The 16,403-nt window shown below is 48.1% G+C and overlaps 1 protein-coding gene across 6 annotated transcripts in view; it reads right to left on the bottom strand.

Annotated features, from left to right (window-relative positions):
* The window catches only part of LOC141112390 (transmembrane protein 272-like), a 130,760-nt gene that overhangs the window by 19,522 nt on the left and 94,835 nt on the right, over nucleotides 1–16,403 (bottom strand). For 3 of the 6 annotated variants that reach the window (XR_012236593.1, XR_012236591.1, XM_073605188.1), the window contains 3 exons: nucleotides 14,163–14,222; nucleotides 13,885–14,061; nucleotides 3,879–4,030 (listed from right to left, as the gene is read on the bottom strand). Coding sequence is in view for 3 of the 6 variants with exons in the window: in XM_073605188.1 (XP_073461289.1) it covers nucleotides 3,879–4,030; nucleotides 13,885–14,061; nucleotides 14,163–14,222 (389 nt within the window). In the remaining 3 variants the exon portion in view is untranslated. The remainder of the gene's footprint in view (nucleotides 1–3,878; nucleotides 4,031–13,884; nucleotides 14,062–14,162; nucleotides 14,223–16,403) is intronic. The other 3 variants (XR_012236592.1, XM_073605190.1, XM_073605189.1) reach the window with 2 other exon arrangements.

Genomic DNA, 16,403 nt, shown 5'->3' with positions numbered 1-16,403 from the left:
CTGGTGGCAGGCAGCGTGGCTAGTGACATCTTCATCTGGCGGCAGGCAGCGTGGCAAGTGACATCTCCATCTGGTGGCAGGCAGCGTGGCAAGTGACATCTCCATCTGGTGGCAGCGTGCCAAGTGACATCTCCATCTGGTGGCAGACATAGTGGCAAGTGACATGCTCAGGGCTCCCAATGATTCTGCATTATGGTGAGTTGAACTATTTCATTTTACATTAAAATGTAATGATAGAAATAATGTGTTTCAATCATCCTGACACCATAACAACCATGGTGCCGGGGATGATTGAAGCACTAACACCAGCCATTGCACTGAAAAATTGCCCGCAAAAAATCCTTACCCCTCGCGCGCTTACCCTGAAGTATTTTTAGTCTGTACAATTAAAGTCAGTTATTTTCAGTGTTCTCGTGTGTGGAGATATGTTTTTAATCGATCTATTGTAGCAGTCATCGATAAAGGACAAGAATGGTGGTGTGTGTGTGTGTGTGTGTGTGTGTGTGTGTGTGTGTGTGGGGGGGGGGGGCATTGAAGGACCCTGGCCTTGGGGCGGCAAAGGGAGTAAATCCGGGCCTGGGCAGGGGGGCGTCCCCACCCCAAAGCACCTTGTCCCCATGTCGATGAGGACAAGGGCCTCTTCCAGACAACCCTGGCCGATGGTTGTTGGGGTCTGCGGGCGGGGAGGCTTATCGGAATCTGAAAGCCCCCTTTAATAATGGGGCCCCCAGATCCCAGCCCCCCACCGTATGTGAATGAGTATGGGGTACATCGTACCCCTACCCATTCACCTAGAAAAAAAAGTGTCACTAAAAACACACTAGACAGGTTTTTAAAGTAATTTATTAGGCAGCTCCGGGGGTCTTCTTCCGACTTCGGGGGTCTCTTTTGACTTCACGCTCTCCGGCCTCTTCTCCGCACTCTCCGGTTCTTCTCCCGGTCTCTGGTGCCTTCTGCCGGGCTCCTCCGCTATCTTCTGCTCTTTTGCCCACTTTTTTGCTAGCGTTGGCCCGGTCTTCTCCGTCATCTTCTTCCCTCTGGTCTTCTTCCGATGTTGACACAACGCTCTCTCCCGCTGTAATGCCGTGTGCGTTGTGTGCAACAACTTATATAGGAATGGGTCGTGGTCACCGGGTGATGTCATCCAGTGACTCCGTCCCTTATGATGTCACTGTCACATCATGCCCCGGGTGGTGACATCATAAGGGGCGGAATCACCGGATTACATCACCCGGTGACCACGCCCCATGCCTATATAAGTCGTTGCACACCGCGCATGCGGCATTACAGCGGGAGAGAGCGTTGTGTCAACATCGGAAGAAGAGAAGAGGGAAGAAGACGACGGAGAAGACCGGGTCACCGCTAGCAACAAAGCGGGCAAAAGAGCAGAAGATAGCGGAGGAGCCCGGCAGAAGATACCGGAGAGCGCGGAGAAGAGGCCGGAGAGAGCGCGGAGAAGTCGGAAGAGACCCCCGAAGTTGGAAGAAGACCCCAGGAGCTGCCTAATAAATTACTTTAAAAACCTGTCTAGTGTGTTTTTTTTTTTATTGACACTTTTTTCCCCAGGTGAATGGGCAGGGGTAAGGTCCCGGATTCCGATAAGCCCCCAGCCCGCAGACCCCGAAACCAACGGCCAGGGTGTTCAGGAAGAGGCCCTTGTTCTCATCAACATGGGGACAAGGTGCTTTGGGGTGGGGGGGGCCGCAGGCCGCCCCCCTGCCCCAAAGCACCCACCCCTACATGTTGAGGGCATGCGGCCTGGTACGGTTCAGGAGGGGGGGCGCTTGCTCGTCCCCACCCCTTTTTCCTGACCGGCCAGGCTGCGTGCTCAGGTAAGGGTCTGGTATGGATCCTGGGGGGACCCCCATGCCGTTTTTTCCCACCTCAAGATCATCAGAGCACAAGTTGCATGCCAAAGTCGGATGATGCAAGACGGCGTTCCGACTTTGATCCGACTTCAATGATAGTCAATGGGCTGAAGTAGGATCAAAGTCAGACCAAAGTAGTACAGGGAGCATTTTCAAAGTTGGACCAACTTGTGTCGGACCAGTTGAGACGGCTCCCATAAGGAAACATTGATTTTCACACGTCATGCAACATTTTGTCGTTTGTCGTACCAGTGTGAACCCGCTCTATTATTTAGTCTCTATTATTTAGTCTCTTATGTCTCTGTTCACACTATGCAATACAAAGCTCCTGAAGAAGCGGTGAATATCCGCGAAACATGTTAAGCATGCCAATTTAATTAACACATGGTGAACTACTATTGCCACTCTTTGAAGCTCTACCCCCCTCTTTTGATTGAACAGACAGAGATACAATTTTAGAAATATGTATGTTTTAACATGTCTATGGTAATTTAATAAAATGTATTTTGTTTTACATAATTGTGTATCTTAATCATTACGGTACCATTAAAGTCCAACAGCCTCAACCACCAAACTTTCCACTTTATTAGGATGTAGGTACCCCTTTTCTATTGCTATCTAAATTTTCTGGCACTCCCATTAGGGAGTGTGCTACATATGCAGTATGATTAGAGGTTAGTGGCCCAACCCTCCCGAGGGGGTCAATCTGTGCAAAGGAGCTGTGTAGATCACGTTACTCCATACTGTCCATGCTGGGACAGTGAAAGTCTGAGCCTGTTAGGATGTAGCAGCAGGGAGCTGCAGGAACAACAGTCAGAGTTGAGGAAGGTTCAGAGTTTAGTGCACAAACACTGGGACTGTGTGTTTGATGATCTGGAAGGCCAAGGCAGGAGGCCTAAACAGAGATACTACAGGGAAGAGCCACAAGGTGGAGTACTGTTTGTTTGTCACATTAATGGTGAGAACCCCTGTGACGGATACTATTCTGATGTGAACTTTTACTTTCTTTTCAATAAAAGTGGGCAGAAAAAGAACTAAAACAGACTTTGAGGAGTTGAATGGAGTGGACTCACTGTTTGGCCCTCCAAGGAATTAAAATACCCCATATAATCACAATATATAATATTTGAAAACATGAGCAGAGTTTACTAATGAACACACTTCTTCTTACTTCAGCACATCTCCAACAAAGTCTATTTTTATAATTTGTATATTCCTCTAGCTGCACAATAATAAAATCCTCAAATTTTTCCTACTTTACTTTTCATATTTTTTAATTGTTGATCCTGCAATATTTTCTAGGTACATCACTTCCCACAGATAAAAGTATTTACCTGCAAATTCTTGCCACAAAGCATGTACAGTAGCTGAGATGTTCTACAGGGTTGGGAAAGGGGTGACAGGAGTGATGTTCTGTGGTGAGGAATAACAGTAGAGATGTTCTGCAAGGACGGGAGGGGGGTGACAGGAGTGATGTTCTGCAGGGCTGGAAGAATAGTGTGACAGGAAAAATGTTCTGCATAGCTGGAAGCGGAGTGAAAAGAGTGATGTTTTGAAGGAATGGGAATCCCTCCCTTCTATCACCCTTAACCCCCCAATGTGTGCAGGGGGAAAGTGTGCATGTGGGCAGTTTTACACAGAGAGGATCAATGTCTATTGGGTAGGGGGCAATGTGTGTGTGTGGGGGGGGCTGAGGGGATTTGTACAAAGGGGGCAGAGTTGACAGAGTGTGCAGGGGAAAAGGGGGCAATGTGTACAGGGAGGTTGGAAATGTGAACAGAGGGGGAGTAGTGTGTAGAGAGAGACCAAATGTACACTGGGGATATGTAGAGGGAAAATGGGGACAGTGTGTACAGTCAGTGAATATAATTTGCGCTAAACGTCAGGTTTCTTCATTGTTTCCTATCAGAATCTATTAGGCCATGGTCCATTATCAATTTCATTTAACCATTCCTACATCTCCCAATATATCCTTATGCATTTTATGTGCGTTGTTTTTAAAATCCTTACCCTCAATCCTAGGCAGCAAGCACAGCAGATCAGGAATACAGTAAGACATAAAATGACATATTCACAGATCAAGATTCCAAATGCAAAATAATAAACTGTATCATCGCAGGCTCTAGAGCTGACCTGGTAGATTCTAAACACCCAGACACTTCCTAGAATGAGAAGCAAAATATTAGATCTGTTCACATCTTGCTTTCATGAATGGAAACGTTTGTACTGTACAATGGGTTTCTACACCAAAACACAGCCAGCAAAAACCATATAAGACCAATACTAATATATTTTTTAGCTTCTACATTTATACATTTGTAATGCAATGGTAGCAAACCTTTTAAACTTCTCTCATTAGAGTGATAACTTATTTTCCTGGCATTGCCACTGCCCCAAACACACATATGCATACCTGGTACTAAGATCTTTTACTCCTCTGGTGTCCCACATGGTACAGAGCTCCCTACTAGGTAACACATCTAGAACGATTCAGTGATTGTGACTCTGGTATCACCTCACTGTCACATAATCCATCCCGGAGCTTCATGTTTGCTTATGTCGGGATTCTGAATCAACACATGTTGCATTTGCATAGCACTTCCACTTGGGATCAATTTGAAAACAAAGGAATGATCTAAAGATGCCAAGACCCACACACAGAAGCAGGATATGTGATATTAACTAATTAGGAACATTTTACAGTTTACAAAAAAAAAAGAAATTCTCACTACCCCTTGCTTAAAAAAATGTTCAAGTCAATAATAATAATTAAAGTCCCACCTCATAGCCTATTTTTCTGAACAAGTTTTAAGGGGGATTTTCATTTGCACATACACTATATTGTCAAAAGTATTGGGACACCTGCCTTTACACGCAAATTAACTTTAATGGCATTCCAGTCTTAGTCCGTAGGTTTCAATATTGAGTTGGCCCACCCTTTGCAGCTATAACAGCTTCAACTCTTCTGGGAAGGCTGTCCACAAGGTTTAGGAGTGTCTATGGAAATGTTTGACCATTCTTCTAGAAGAGCATTTGTGAGGTCAGGCACTGATGTTGGATTAGAAGGCCTGGCTTGCAGTCTGCACTATAATTTATCACAAAGGTGTTCTATCGGGATGAGGTCAAGACTCTGTGCAGGCCAGTCAAGTTCCTCCACCCCAAACATGCTCATCCAAAAGTCTTTATGCATAAGAAAAAGTTTGGGACTTTAAATGAGGCCCACATAGACATGTGCCTCCATCCCTGTTCAATTGTATAAAGGGGAGAGAGTTTGGGACTTTGAATGAGGTGTGTACCCAACAGCTGATGTAGTGAGCATAAACATTGTATCAATGCGTATGCAGAGGTATGAGTACATAAAGTACAGTCTTTAATAAATTATCCATCGACATTTAAGCTAATGCTGAAACGTGATACAACGGTTCACTGAATCAGTAATCACAGCAGTATTACAATAGACATAAATGAATAAAATCAAAACCAACAAATAATATATAATAAAAAAAGAAGGATTGCAGCACAATATGCTCTACGCGTTTCGTGAAACATCACTTCTTCAGGAGCAGGCGCAATCCAACTATCTACAAAGAAAATGTATATACATCAAGAACAATCCGTCTGGATAGTATTGTCAGTCCAGATAAGAGTGATGTCAGAATTTGATTATTTGATTATAACTCACAAGGCGGCTAATAATACATATTATTATTTTCATAGAATTCTTCTGGATGACCTATTGAGCCACTAGTGATTCCTATATGAATAACTCGACCTTCCCTGTGATCTCCACATTGCAACTTATCGTGTATTGTTATGGTCCCCTCAGTTTCCATGGTGGACACCCATTGGGAGAGGCCTGGCTGTCGGTGTCATGTTTGTCAAAGAAGCCGCCTTCTGAGATCAAATTCTGACATCACTCTTATCTGGACTGACAATACTATCCAGATGGATTGTTCTTGATGTATATACATTTTCTTTGTAGATAGTTGGATTGCGCCTTCTCCTGAAGAAGTAATATTTCACGAAACGCATAGAGCATATTGTGCTGCTATCCTTCTGTTTTTTTATTATATATTATGTGTTGGTTTTGATTTTATTCATTCTTGTCTATTAGAATCCTGTTGTGATTACTGATTCAGTGAACTGTTGTATCATGTTTTAACATTAGCTTAACTGTCGATGGATAATTAACCACTTCAATACAGGACATTTATACACCCTTCCTGCCCAGACCAATTTTTAGCTTTCAGCACTCTCACACTTTGAATGACAATTACTAAGTCATGCTACATTGTACCCAAACAAAATTTTTATCATTTTTTTCTCACAAACAGAGCTTTCTTTTGGTGGTATTTAATCACCGCTGGGTTTTTTATTTTTTGCAATTCAAGCAAAAAAAGTGAGAACATTTTGAAAAAAAAAACACTTTTTTTTAGTTTCTATTGTAAAATTTTGCAAATAAGTCATTTTTCTTCAGACATTTGGGCCAAAATGTATACTGCTACATATCTTTAGTAAAAATAACCCAAATTAGTGTATATTATTTGGTCTCTGTGAAATTTATAGAGTCTACAAGCTTTGGTGCAAATCATTGAAAATTGATCACACCTGATCACATGCGAAATACTGACAGCCTATCTTATTTCTTGAGACCCTAACAAGCCAGGAAAGTACAAATACACCCCAAATGACCCCTTTTTGGAAAGCAGACATTCCAAGGTATTTAGCAAGAGGCATGGTGAGTTTTTTGAAGTTGTAAATTTTTTTCCCACAATTCTTGGGAAAATTAAGAATTTTTTTTCTTATGCAAAATTATCATAATAACAAGTTATTTCTCTCACACAGCACGTGCATACTTGCAATGACACCCCAAAATACATTCTGCTACTCCTCTTGAGTATAGCGATACCACATGTGTGAGACTTTTACACAGCCTGGCCACATACAGAGGTCCAACATCCAAGTAGCACCTCCAGGCGTTCTATGAGCATAAATTGCACATCTAATTTGATGACAACCTATCACATTGAAGGCCCTGGAGCACCAGGTCAATGGAAACGCCCATAAAATGACCCCATTTTGAAAAGCTAACACCCCAATGTATAATCTATGAGGCATAATGAGTCTTTTGAACGGTTCATTTTTTTACAGAAGTTTTTGGAAAATGTGGAAAAAAAACGAAAACGCATTTTTTTTTACACAAAGTTGTCACCTGTCTTTACACAAAGACAGGTCCACCCCACAGTCTCACATCAACAATTCAAAAGGAGAACACACATACCATTAACATACCACATAGGTAGGTGTGTTCACACATCTAATCAACAGTCCGTCATCTGCCTCCTTTTTTTTTTTTTTTTTATATAATATATTTTTTATATTTTTATGTTTCTACTTTGTTGCTTCAATGTTTACCATTGATTAATCATTTATGGTTTTTATAGACACTGTACCTTTTATCATTTTTATGTATATATATATATATATATGTGATTTCCATCTATCATATTTATTTGAATTCATTATATGTCTCCTGTCTGTATTGTGTTGCATATAATTGCCATGTGCACCATACTATATATATATATATATATATATATATATATATATATATATATATTGATCTCTGTTCCACCTAGAATGTTTGAACGTGGACTGGTATGGAACTCAGAATAACTAACTATTCATCACAGGCTACACCTCCCAACTAGCCATTCCTTTTTATGTACACATGTTGGCCTACCGGCCTATACAGACTGTGCCCTGGTTCTCAAGGCTCTGATGAAGAGGTTATCTTCGAAACGCATCAGACGATTTTAAACACTCACCTTAACATGGGCTTGAGTTACTCTTAACCTATTTTTTCCTTTTTTTGCTTATTTTGTTACCTGTTTGCTTGAAACGTAGTATTGGCATTATCTATTTGTTTTTATTTCATTATATATGAATAAATTATACACACTTTGATGTGAGCAATTGATCACGCGCCCTCCATCCACCCTTCTCCATATAGTCAATACAGTCCAGGGTCAGTTCGCGTGAAAGGCAGAAACATGGTGGATAAACAATGCAGACGGCAGGCAGAGGCATTGTTGAGAAACAGGCCAGGGTCAGTTCACATGGAAGATAATGATATGGTTGGTTGAGGCACCAGGGAAATATTCAGGACAGAAATTGAAGACAGGGAAATAGCAGTCTATTAGAAATATGGGCTAATAGTTTACAAGAGTGTGATAGTGTTTGAAGCATTCTCTGATGCAAACGCCAGGTTGGGAGGGACATTGGGGACAATGGAAACTGGTGTCTTTCCTAACTCCTCTTTTGGTGCACACCCGACAATTTTTTTTGGCGTCGTCTTCCAGATCCTGATGGTGGAATATGGTCAGGAAAATGGCGCTCATATAGTCTGCTGACACAATCGGAGTGAATGCTTTCTGGGGGGGATACCTGTTGATAGATCAGGGCAGTGACAATGGCTTCAATAAACTTTAGGCAGGTGTTGGGTGTTTTCGTTGATTTTTGGTAGATTATGAAAGAATTATACATGACCAAATGAAAAAAGTAAATTGCGACTTTTTTGTACCAGAAAAGGGATTTTCGTATTGATAGGGTTGCAACATTTGATCATTTAAATCCACCCCCCTCCATAAATTTATTGTACTCAAGTATACAGGAAGGCTTTTGAATGGGGACGCGTCTTCTGCAAAGTTCCACCGAGGTGTCATCATGGATGGTGGACATGATGTACACATCTTTCCTATCCCTCCACTTCACAGCCAACACTTCCTCGTTCCTCAAGCTTGTCGTTTCCCCCCTTTGTAGCCTTGTGGTGACTCTGTGGAAAGCCCTTTCTGTTTTTCCTTGCTGTACTGCAGGCCAATGTATTTTTTTAGGTATAGGTGGCGGAAAAGGGGCAAACTGGTATAGTAGTTGTCCATGTAAATGTGATACTCCTTTTGGAGGAGTGGGAATGCCAACTCCCAGACAATTTTTATGCTTATTCTCATGTACCATGGACACTCAGGGGGCTGGAGCTGGGAGTCTTTGCCTTCGTACACACGGAATGAGTGCACATATCCGGTGTAGCTTTCACAGAGCTTGTTGAGCTTCAACACGTACTACGCCCTCTTACTGGGGATATATTGCTTGATTCTCAGGTGGCCTGTGAAATGGACCAGGGATTCGTCCACAGAGATGTTCTTGTCAGGGATATAACGTTCGGCAAACCTCTTGGAGAAAAAATCAATTAGGGGGTGAATTTCTATAATTTATCAAAGTTTGGGTGATTTTGGGAGGGCATTGTGAGTTATCACTGAAATGCAGGAAGCGCATTATAATTTCATATCGGGACCTGGGCATGACAGAGGAAAAAATTGGCATGTGGTGGATAGGGTTGATAGACCAATATGCACACACTTCCTTTTTTTTGTAAGCCCCAAATTGAGCGTTAGGCCTTAAAACAATTTAAGCTCCACCACTGTTAGGGGTCTCCATTCAAAAGGGCGGGCATAGCTTGAGCTGTTGGGCAAAAAGATTGGTTTGGTCCACGATGCCTTAAACTAATTTGTCAGGGAAAAATACGTTTAAAAAAACAATTTTGGAAAAACCTTCAGTGTGGACCTGCACACCTGGCTGTGCTGTGAAAGGGGGTATCGTGGCTGACCCTGTGCTAGAATGCAACCACAATGGGTTTGCCAAGGCATCTGGTAGCTGTGTATGGGCCCTAATTCTTTGGCAGGCAATTCCCGCACTTGTACTGGGCCTTTCCTCCTGGGGTCTAGCAGCGCTTGTACTGGGCCTCTCCTCCTGGCGCCTAGCGCAGCTGGCACTGCTGATAGCTGCCTGGTGTTCAGACCGTCTTCTTTTTGGATGGACTACTTCCTCCTCTGATTTGGATCCTGCTGTGCTGTCTTCGATGGGCTTATGTTCTAAACCAGAATCGGAATCAGAACTGTAACTGGGCGATGAGAGCTCCCCGTTGCTCTCATTGTTCAGACTCAGTATTTAGCGTGTATACCTTTCTGGACATTGTGGCTGTATGGCGGGTAACACTGATGGGCTGCACATCAGGGACTAATGGGCTGAACGTCAGGGACTAATGGGCTAAATGTCAGGGACTAATGTGCTGCACCTTGGTAGTAATTGGCTGCAGACAGGTACTCTGATGGGCTCACAGGACAAGTACTCTGTTGGGCTCACGGGACAGCTACTCTGATGGGCTCACGGGACAGGTACTCAGATGGGATGGATGGACAGGTACTCAGATGGGATGGATGGACAGGTACTCTGATGAGCTCAGACAGGTACTGGTGACAGGTACTGGTGACAGGTACTCTGACGGGTACTGATGGCAGGTACTCTGATGGGTACTGATGGCAGGTACCCTAACAGGTACTGATGACAGGTAATCTGATGGGTACTGATGGCAGGTACTGATGGCAGGTACTCTGACGGGTACTGATGGCAGGTACTCTGACGGGTACTGATGACAGGTACCCTAACAGGTACTGATGACAGGTAATCTGATGGGTACTGATGGCAGGTACTGATGGCAGGTACTCTGATGGGTACTGATGGCAGGTACTCTGATGGGTACTTATAGCAGGTACTCTTTATTCAGGGGGGGCAATCTGGGCACAGTAAAATCACAGTAAATGTGTAACTCACTGTTAGCTCGCTCTCCTCCTCACACTGGATCAGTGTGTGAGGAGGAGAGCCCAGCAACAGCTGATACACTGCGGTTTGTTTACATTTGTGACCGGCTGTGATTGGACACAGCCGGTCACGTGGTAAAGAGCCATTTCATTAGTCCTTTACCCTGATCGGGGCTGGGCTTTGTCCGAGGGAAAAGCCTCAACCCGATCGCCACCCTGCACGCCACCAGGGGCGCACACAAGCGGCGTGCACGCCTCTCTGCATAGTGACCGGCTTTGATTAGATACAGCCGGTCACGCTGCTTTCTAGGCTCCACCACCCACTCATTACCCTCATTGGGGAACGGCTGTGTCCCTAGGGACATGTCGGATCCCCAATCGCCACGCTGCAGGCCCCTGGGGGCCCGCAGTAGCGGCGGGAAGCCGAGGACGTCATATGACGCCCGCCCAGGATGGGAGATCCCATCTGCGGACGTCATATGACAATGCCTGGATAATGAAGTGGTTAAATAAAGACTGTCCTTTATGTACTTGTACCTCTGCGTACGCATTGGTACTATGTTTATGCTCACTACATCAGCTGTTGTGTACAAGCCTCATTCAAAGTCCCAAACTCTCTCCCCTTTATCCATGTCTTTATGGACCTTGATTTGTGCACTGGTCCAAATCATTTAGTGGAGGGGGGGTTGTGGTGTGAGATTGTTTTTCAGGGGTTGGGCTGAGTTGGGCTGTGTCCTGACCTCAACCTGATAGAACACCTATAGAATGAATTAGAGGGGAGACTGCAAGCCAGGCCTTCTCGCCAATATCAGTGCCTGACCTTACAAATGTGCTTCTGCAAGAATGGTCAAACACTCCCATAGACACACTCCTAAACCTTGTGGACAGCATTCCCAGAAGAGTTGAAGCTATTATAGCTGCAAAGGGTGGGCAAACTCAATATTGAACCCTACAATGTGCGTGTAAAGGCAGGTGTCCCAATACTTTTGACAATATAGTGTATTTTGCCATGGTCTGCAGACCCGGGTTCAATATTGAGTTGGCCCACCCTTTGCAGCCAGGGCCGGACTTAATAGGACCAATAGGGGGCCCCGCGGGCCCCAGCCGAGTGCACTCGGCTATACTCAGCTAGTTCCACTCACAGTCACGCCTAGTCCCGCCCTATGATGGACATAACACAGGGACTGTGACTGTGGGCGTGACTGTGAGCGGAGCTAGCCTAGTACACTCGGCTATGTATGTCGATGCTTGGCTCCGCTCACAGTCCCGCCCAGTCCCATCATTGGACCTGTGTTATGTCCATCATAGGGCGGGACTGCGAGAGGTGCAGAGAAAAGCCGACAGGAGCCGAGATACACAGGACACTGACAAGCAGGCCCGGACTGGGACAAAAAGTAGTCCCGGGCATTTTGGATTGAGCAGCCCATGACATGTTAACCGGCCCCTTCCCCACTCTCCACCCTGACAGATTCCCTGAGAGAGGGGAGGGGGGAACCCAGCAGAGGTGTGGGGGGGAGGTGAGGTGGGACCAGGAAAGAGCATGGGGGGATGGAGAGCACAGGGAAGAACCTTGAGAACATGGGGTGGGGCGAGAGCACAGGGAGGAAGAGAAGAGCACAAGGGGCAGTGGAGACATGGGGGGAGGTGGAGAGCACGGGGGGAGGTGGAGAGCACAGGAAGGGTGACGGAGAGCATTGGGGGAAGGTGGAGAGCACAGGGGGGCTGGTGGAGAGCATGGGGGGGATGTGAAGAGCACATGGGGGAGGTGGAGAGCACAGGGGGGCTGGTGGAGAGCAGGGGGAGGTGGAGAGCAGGGGGAGGTGGAGAGCACAGGGAGGGCAGCAGAGAGCATGGGAGGAGGTGGAGAGCACAGGAAGGGCAGCGGAGAACATGGGGGAGATGGAGAGCACAGGGAGGGCGGCAGAGAGCATGGGGGGATGTGAAGAGCGCATGGGGGGTGGCGAGGGCGGCAGGGAGCATAGGGGGAAGGTGGAGAGCACAGGGGGGCTGGTGCAGAGCATGAGGGAATGTGAAGAGCACATGGGGGAGGTGGAGAGCACAGGGGGGGCTGGCGGAGAGCATGGGGGAGGTGGAGAGCACAGGGAGGGCAGCAGAGAGCACGGGGGGAGGTGGAGGGCACAGGAAGGGTGGCGGAGAGCATGGGGGGAGATGGAGAGCACAGGGAGGGTGGCAGAGAGCATGGGGGGGAGATGGAGAGCACAGGGGGGCTGGCGGAGAGCATGGGGGAGGTGGAGAGCACAGAGGGGCTGGTGGAGAGCATGGGGGGATGTGAAGAGCGCATGGGGGGTGGCAAGCACAGGGAGAGTGGTGAAGAGCATGGGGGGAGGTGGGGAGCACAGGGGGGGGAGTGGAGAGCATGGGGGATGTGGAGAGCACAGGGGGGAAGTGGAGTGCGTGGGGGGAAATGAACAGCACAGGGGGGTGAGTGCAGAGCATGGGGGGTGGCAGAGAGCACTGGGGTGGCAGACCGCCCCCACCGCTCCTCCTATCCAGGTTAGAGGGGGGTGGCAGAGAGCACAGGGCTGCACTCACGTTTTCTGTTATCCGGCTTCAAGTTGTTAACAGCAGGTGTCTGCACTGGCTCCTCCCCCTTCGCAGTCACGCCCCCTGGCACCGACGGCTGACCTATACGGGCGGCCACAGAAGGCCGAAGGCTTCTTATCTAGCTCCACCCTCCTCTATGTTTACGCCCCCCCTCGGCGCCGGAAAAACCTTGAGAACATGGGGTGGGGCGAGAGCACAGGGAGGAAGAGAAGAGCACAAGGGGCAGCGGAGAGCATGGGGGGAGGTGGAGAGCACAGGAAGGGTGGCGGAGAGCATGGGGGGAAGGTGGAGAGCACGGGGGGGTGGAGAGCACAGGAAGGGTGGTGGAGAGCATGGGGGGAGGATGGAGAGCACAGGGGGGCTGGTGGAGAGCATGGGGGGGATGTGAAGAGCACATGGGGGAGGTGGAGAGCACAGGGGGGCTGGTGGAGAGCAGGGGGAGGTGGAGAGCAGGGGGAGGTGGAGAGCACAGGGAGGGCAGTGGAGAGCATGGGGGGAGGTGGAGAAATCTCTCCAAATAGACACACAAATAAAAACAAATACAACATTTTAGTAGAATGGGAAGGATTACACTGTGTCTTATGTTCTGGTGAAAAAAGCAATCATAAAAAAATTTACAGAATTTTTAGTTCTTCCCTACTATATCAAGACTAAAAAAACATAGCTTAAGTTAGGCTTTAAGGGGAAGTATAAGTTATGCAAATGCTTTGGGGATTTGGAAGACTGGCACCTTCTGTACGTATAGTTATGCATCTCCATCTGTGTGATATAGTGCAATATATTTTTCATACATATACCTGCAATGAACCAACACAGTGAAAAGATACCCAGAATTCCCTCTATGGCATACATTAACTTCACAAAGACAAACTTCAGCGGTAAAAGCACAGATCCAACTAAATGAATTGCACCAGCCACTATAAGGTAGATTGGGATCATGGGCTCAATGCTGCATTTATCGATGTATAAAGCCCCTGTTGGCAAAAAAGAACACATTAATCACACACATTGTATTATAAAACTAGCAATATCATTAATTATGTGTAATTGGAAACAAATCAAATGTTGCAATTACCTATGACAATCATGGCTATGCTGAGTGCTGAAAAGCTTGCCACAGAGGATATCTGTGAACCTAATGCCGCGTACACACGGTCGGACTTTCCGGCATACTTGGTCCGGCGGACCAGAGTGTGCCGGACAATCCGCCCGTGTGTGGGCGGCGGCGGACTTTTCCGGCGGACTTCTTCCCAAAAGCCCGCCGGACCTAGATTTGAAGAAAGTTTCAAATCTTTCCGTCGGACTCAGTTTCGGGCGGAAAGTCCGCTCGTGTGTGTGCTGGTCCGACGGAAAGCCCGCTCGTGTGTAGGCTGGTCCGACAGACCAAATACGACACGAGGGGATGGTATTGCATCTCGCGCTCGCTGCAATAGGAAAAACAAATCTTCCTATTGCGGCGAGCGCGGGGCATACCAGGCCCTTAGGTCTGGTATGGATTATAAAGGGGAACCCCGCTACGCCGAAAAAACGGCGTGGGGTCCCCCTAAAATCCATACCAGACCCCGATCCGAGCACGCAGCCTGGCCGGTCAGGAAAGGGGGTGGGGACGAGCGAGCGCCCCCCCCCCCTCCTGAACCGTACCAGGCCGCATGCCCTCAACATGGGGGGTGGGTGCTTTGGGGGAGGGGGGCGCCCTGCGCCCCCCCCCCCAAAGCACCTTGTCCCCATGTTGATGAGGACAAGGGCCTCTTCCCGACAACCCTGGCCGTTGGTTGTCGGGGTCTGCGGGCGGGGGCTTATCGGAATCTGGGAGCCCCCTTTAATAAGGGGGCCCCCAGATCCCGGCCCCCCACCCTATGTAAATGAGTATGGGGTACATGGTACCCCTACCCATTTACCTAGGAAAAAAGTCTAAGTAATAAAACACACTACACAGGTTTTTAAAATATTTTATTAAACAGCTCCGGGGGGGGGATCTTCCTCCGGCTTCGGGGGTCTTCTTCCGGCTTCGGGGGTCCCTCTGCTTCATCTTCTCCCGGCGTCCGGTTGGTTCTTCTCCGCTCTCCGGCCTCTTCTCCCGGTGTCGCAGGTCTTCGGCCGGCCCCTCCGCTGTCTTCATGTAGCTCTATTGCGAGCGGAGGTCCGGACTTCTGGGCTTCTTGGCTTCTTGGCTTCTCTTCTCTTCTCTTCTCCCAGATGTTGACACGACGCTCTCTCCGGCTGGACTGGTCTCTGAGGGCTGCGTTGTGACTTATATAGGCGGAGACCCCGCCCCCATATGATGTCACAGTCCCTGGGCATGCTGGGACTGTGACGTTTTAGGGGGCGTGGTCGACCACGCCCCCTAAAACGTCACAGTCCCAGCATGCCCAGGGACTGTGACATCATATGGGGGCGGGGTCTCCGCCTATATAAGTCACAACGCAGCCCTCAGAGACCAGTCCAGCCGGAGAGAGCGTCGTGTCAACATCTGGGAGAAGAGAAGAGAAGCCAAGAAGCCAAGAAGCCCAGAAGTCCGGACCTCCGCTCGCAATAGAGCTACATGAAGACAGCGGAGGGGCCGGCCGAAGACCTGCGACACCGGGAGAAGAGGCCGGAGAGCGGAGAAGAACCAACCGGACGCCGGGAGAAGATGAAGCGGAGGGACCCCCGAAGCCGGAAGAAGACCCCCGAAGCCGGAGGAAGATCCCCCCCCCCCCGGAGCTGTTTAATAAAATATTTTAAAAACCTGTGTAGTGTGTTTTATTACTTACACTTTTTTCCTAGGTAAATGGGTAGGGGTACCATGTACCCCATACTCATTTACATAGGGTGGGGGGCCGGGATCTGGGGGCCCCCTTATTAAAGGGGGCTCCCAGATTCCGATAAGCCTCCGCCCGCAGACCCCGACAACCAACGGCCAGGGTTGTCGGGAAGGGGCCCTTGTCCTCATCAACATGGGGACAAGGTGCTTTGGGGGGGGGGGCGCAGGGCGCCCCCCTCCCCCAAAGCACCCACCCCCCATGTTGAGGGCATGCGGCCTGGTACGGTTCAGGAGGGGGGGGGGGCGCTCGCTCGTCCCCACCCCCTTTCCTGACCGGCCAGGCTGCGTGCTCGGATCGGGGTCTGGTATGGATTTTAGGGGGACCCCACGCCGTTTTTTCGGCGTAGCGGGGTTCCCCTTTATAATCCATACCAGACCTAAGGGCCTGGTATGCCCCGCGACGGGGCTAGTAAGGTGTCAATCTCGCCGATAAAAGCGGCAAGATTGACATCCTTTTCTAGTCCCGTCGCACCTGAGTCACGTTCAAAATGAACGGACTTGTCCGTGTGTGGG

This window comes from Aquarana catesbeiana, linkage group LG11 (assembly GCF_042186555.1).
Source record: "Aquarana catesbeiana isolate 2022-GZ linkage group LG11, ASM4218655v1, whole genome shotgun sequence".
Taxonomy (NCBI): domain Eukaryota; kingdom Metazoa; phylum Chordata; class Amphibia; order Anura; family Ranidae; genus Aquarana; species Aquarana catesbeiana.
Note: the sequence above shows the minus strand (reverse complement) of the source record. Positions and strands in the feature narration are given on the sequence as shown.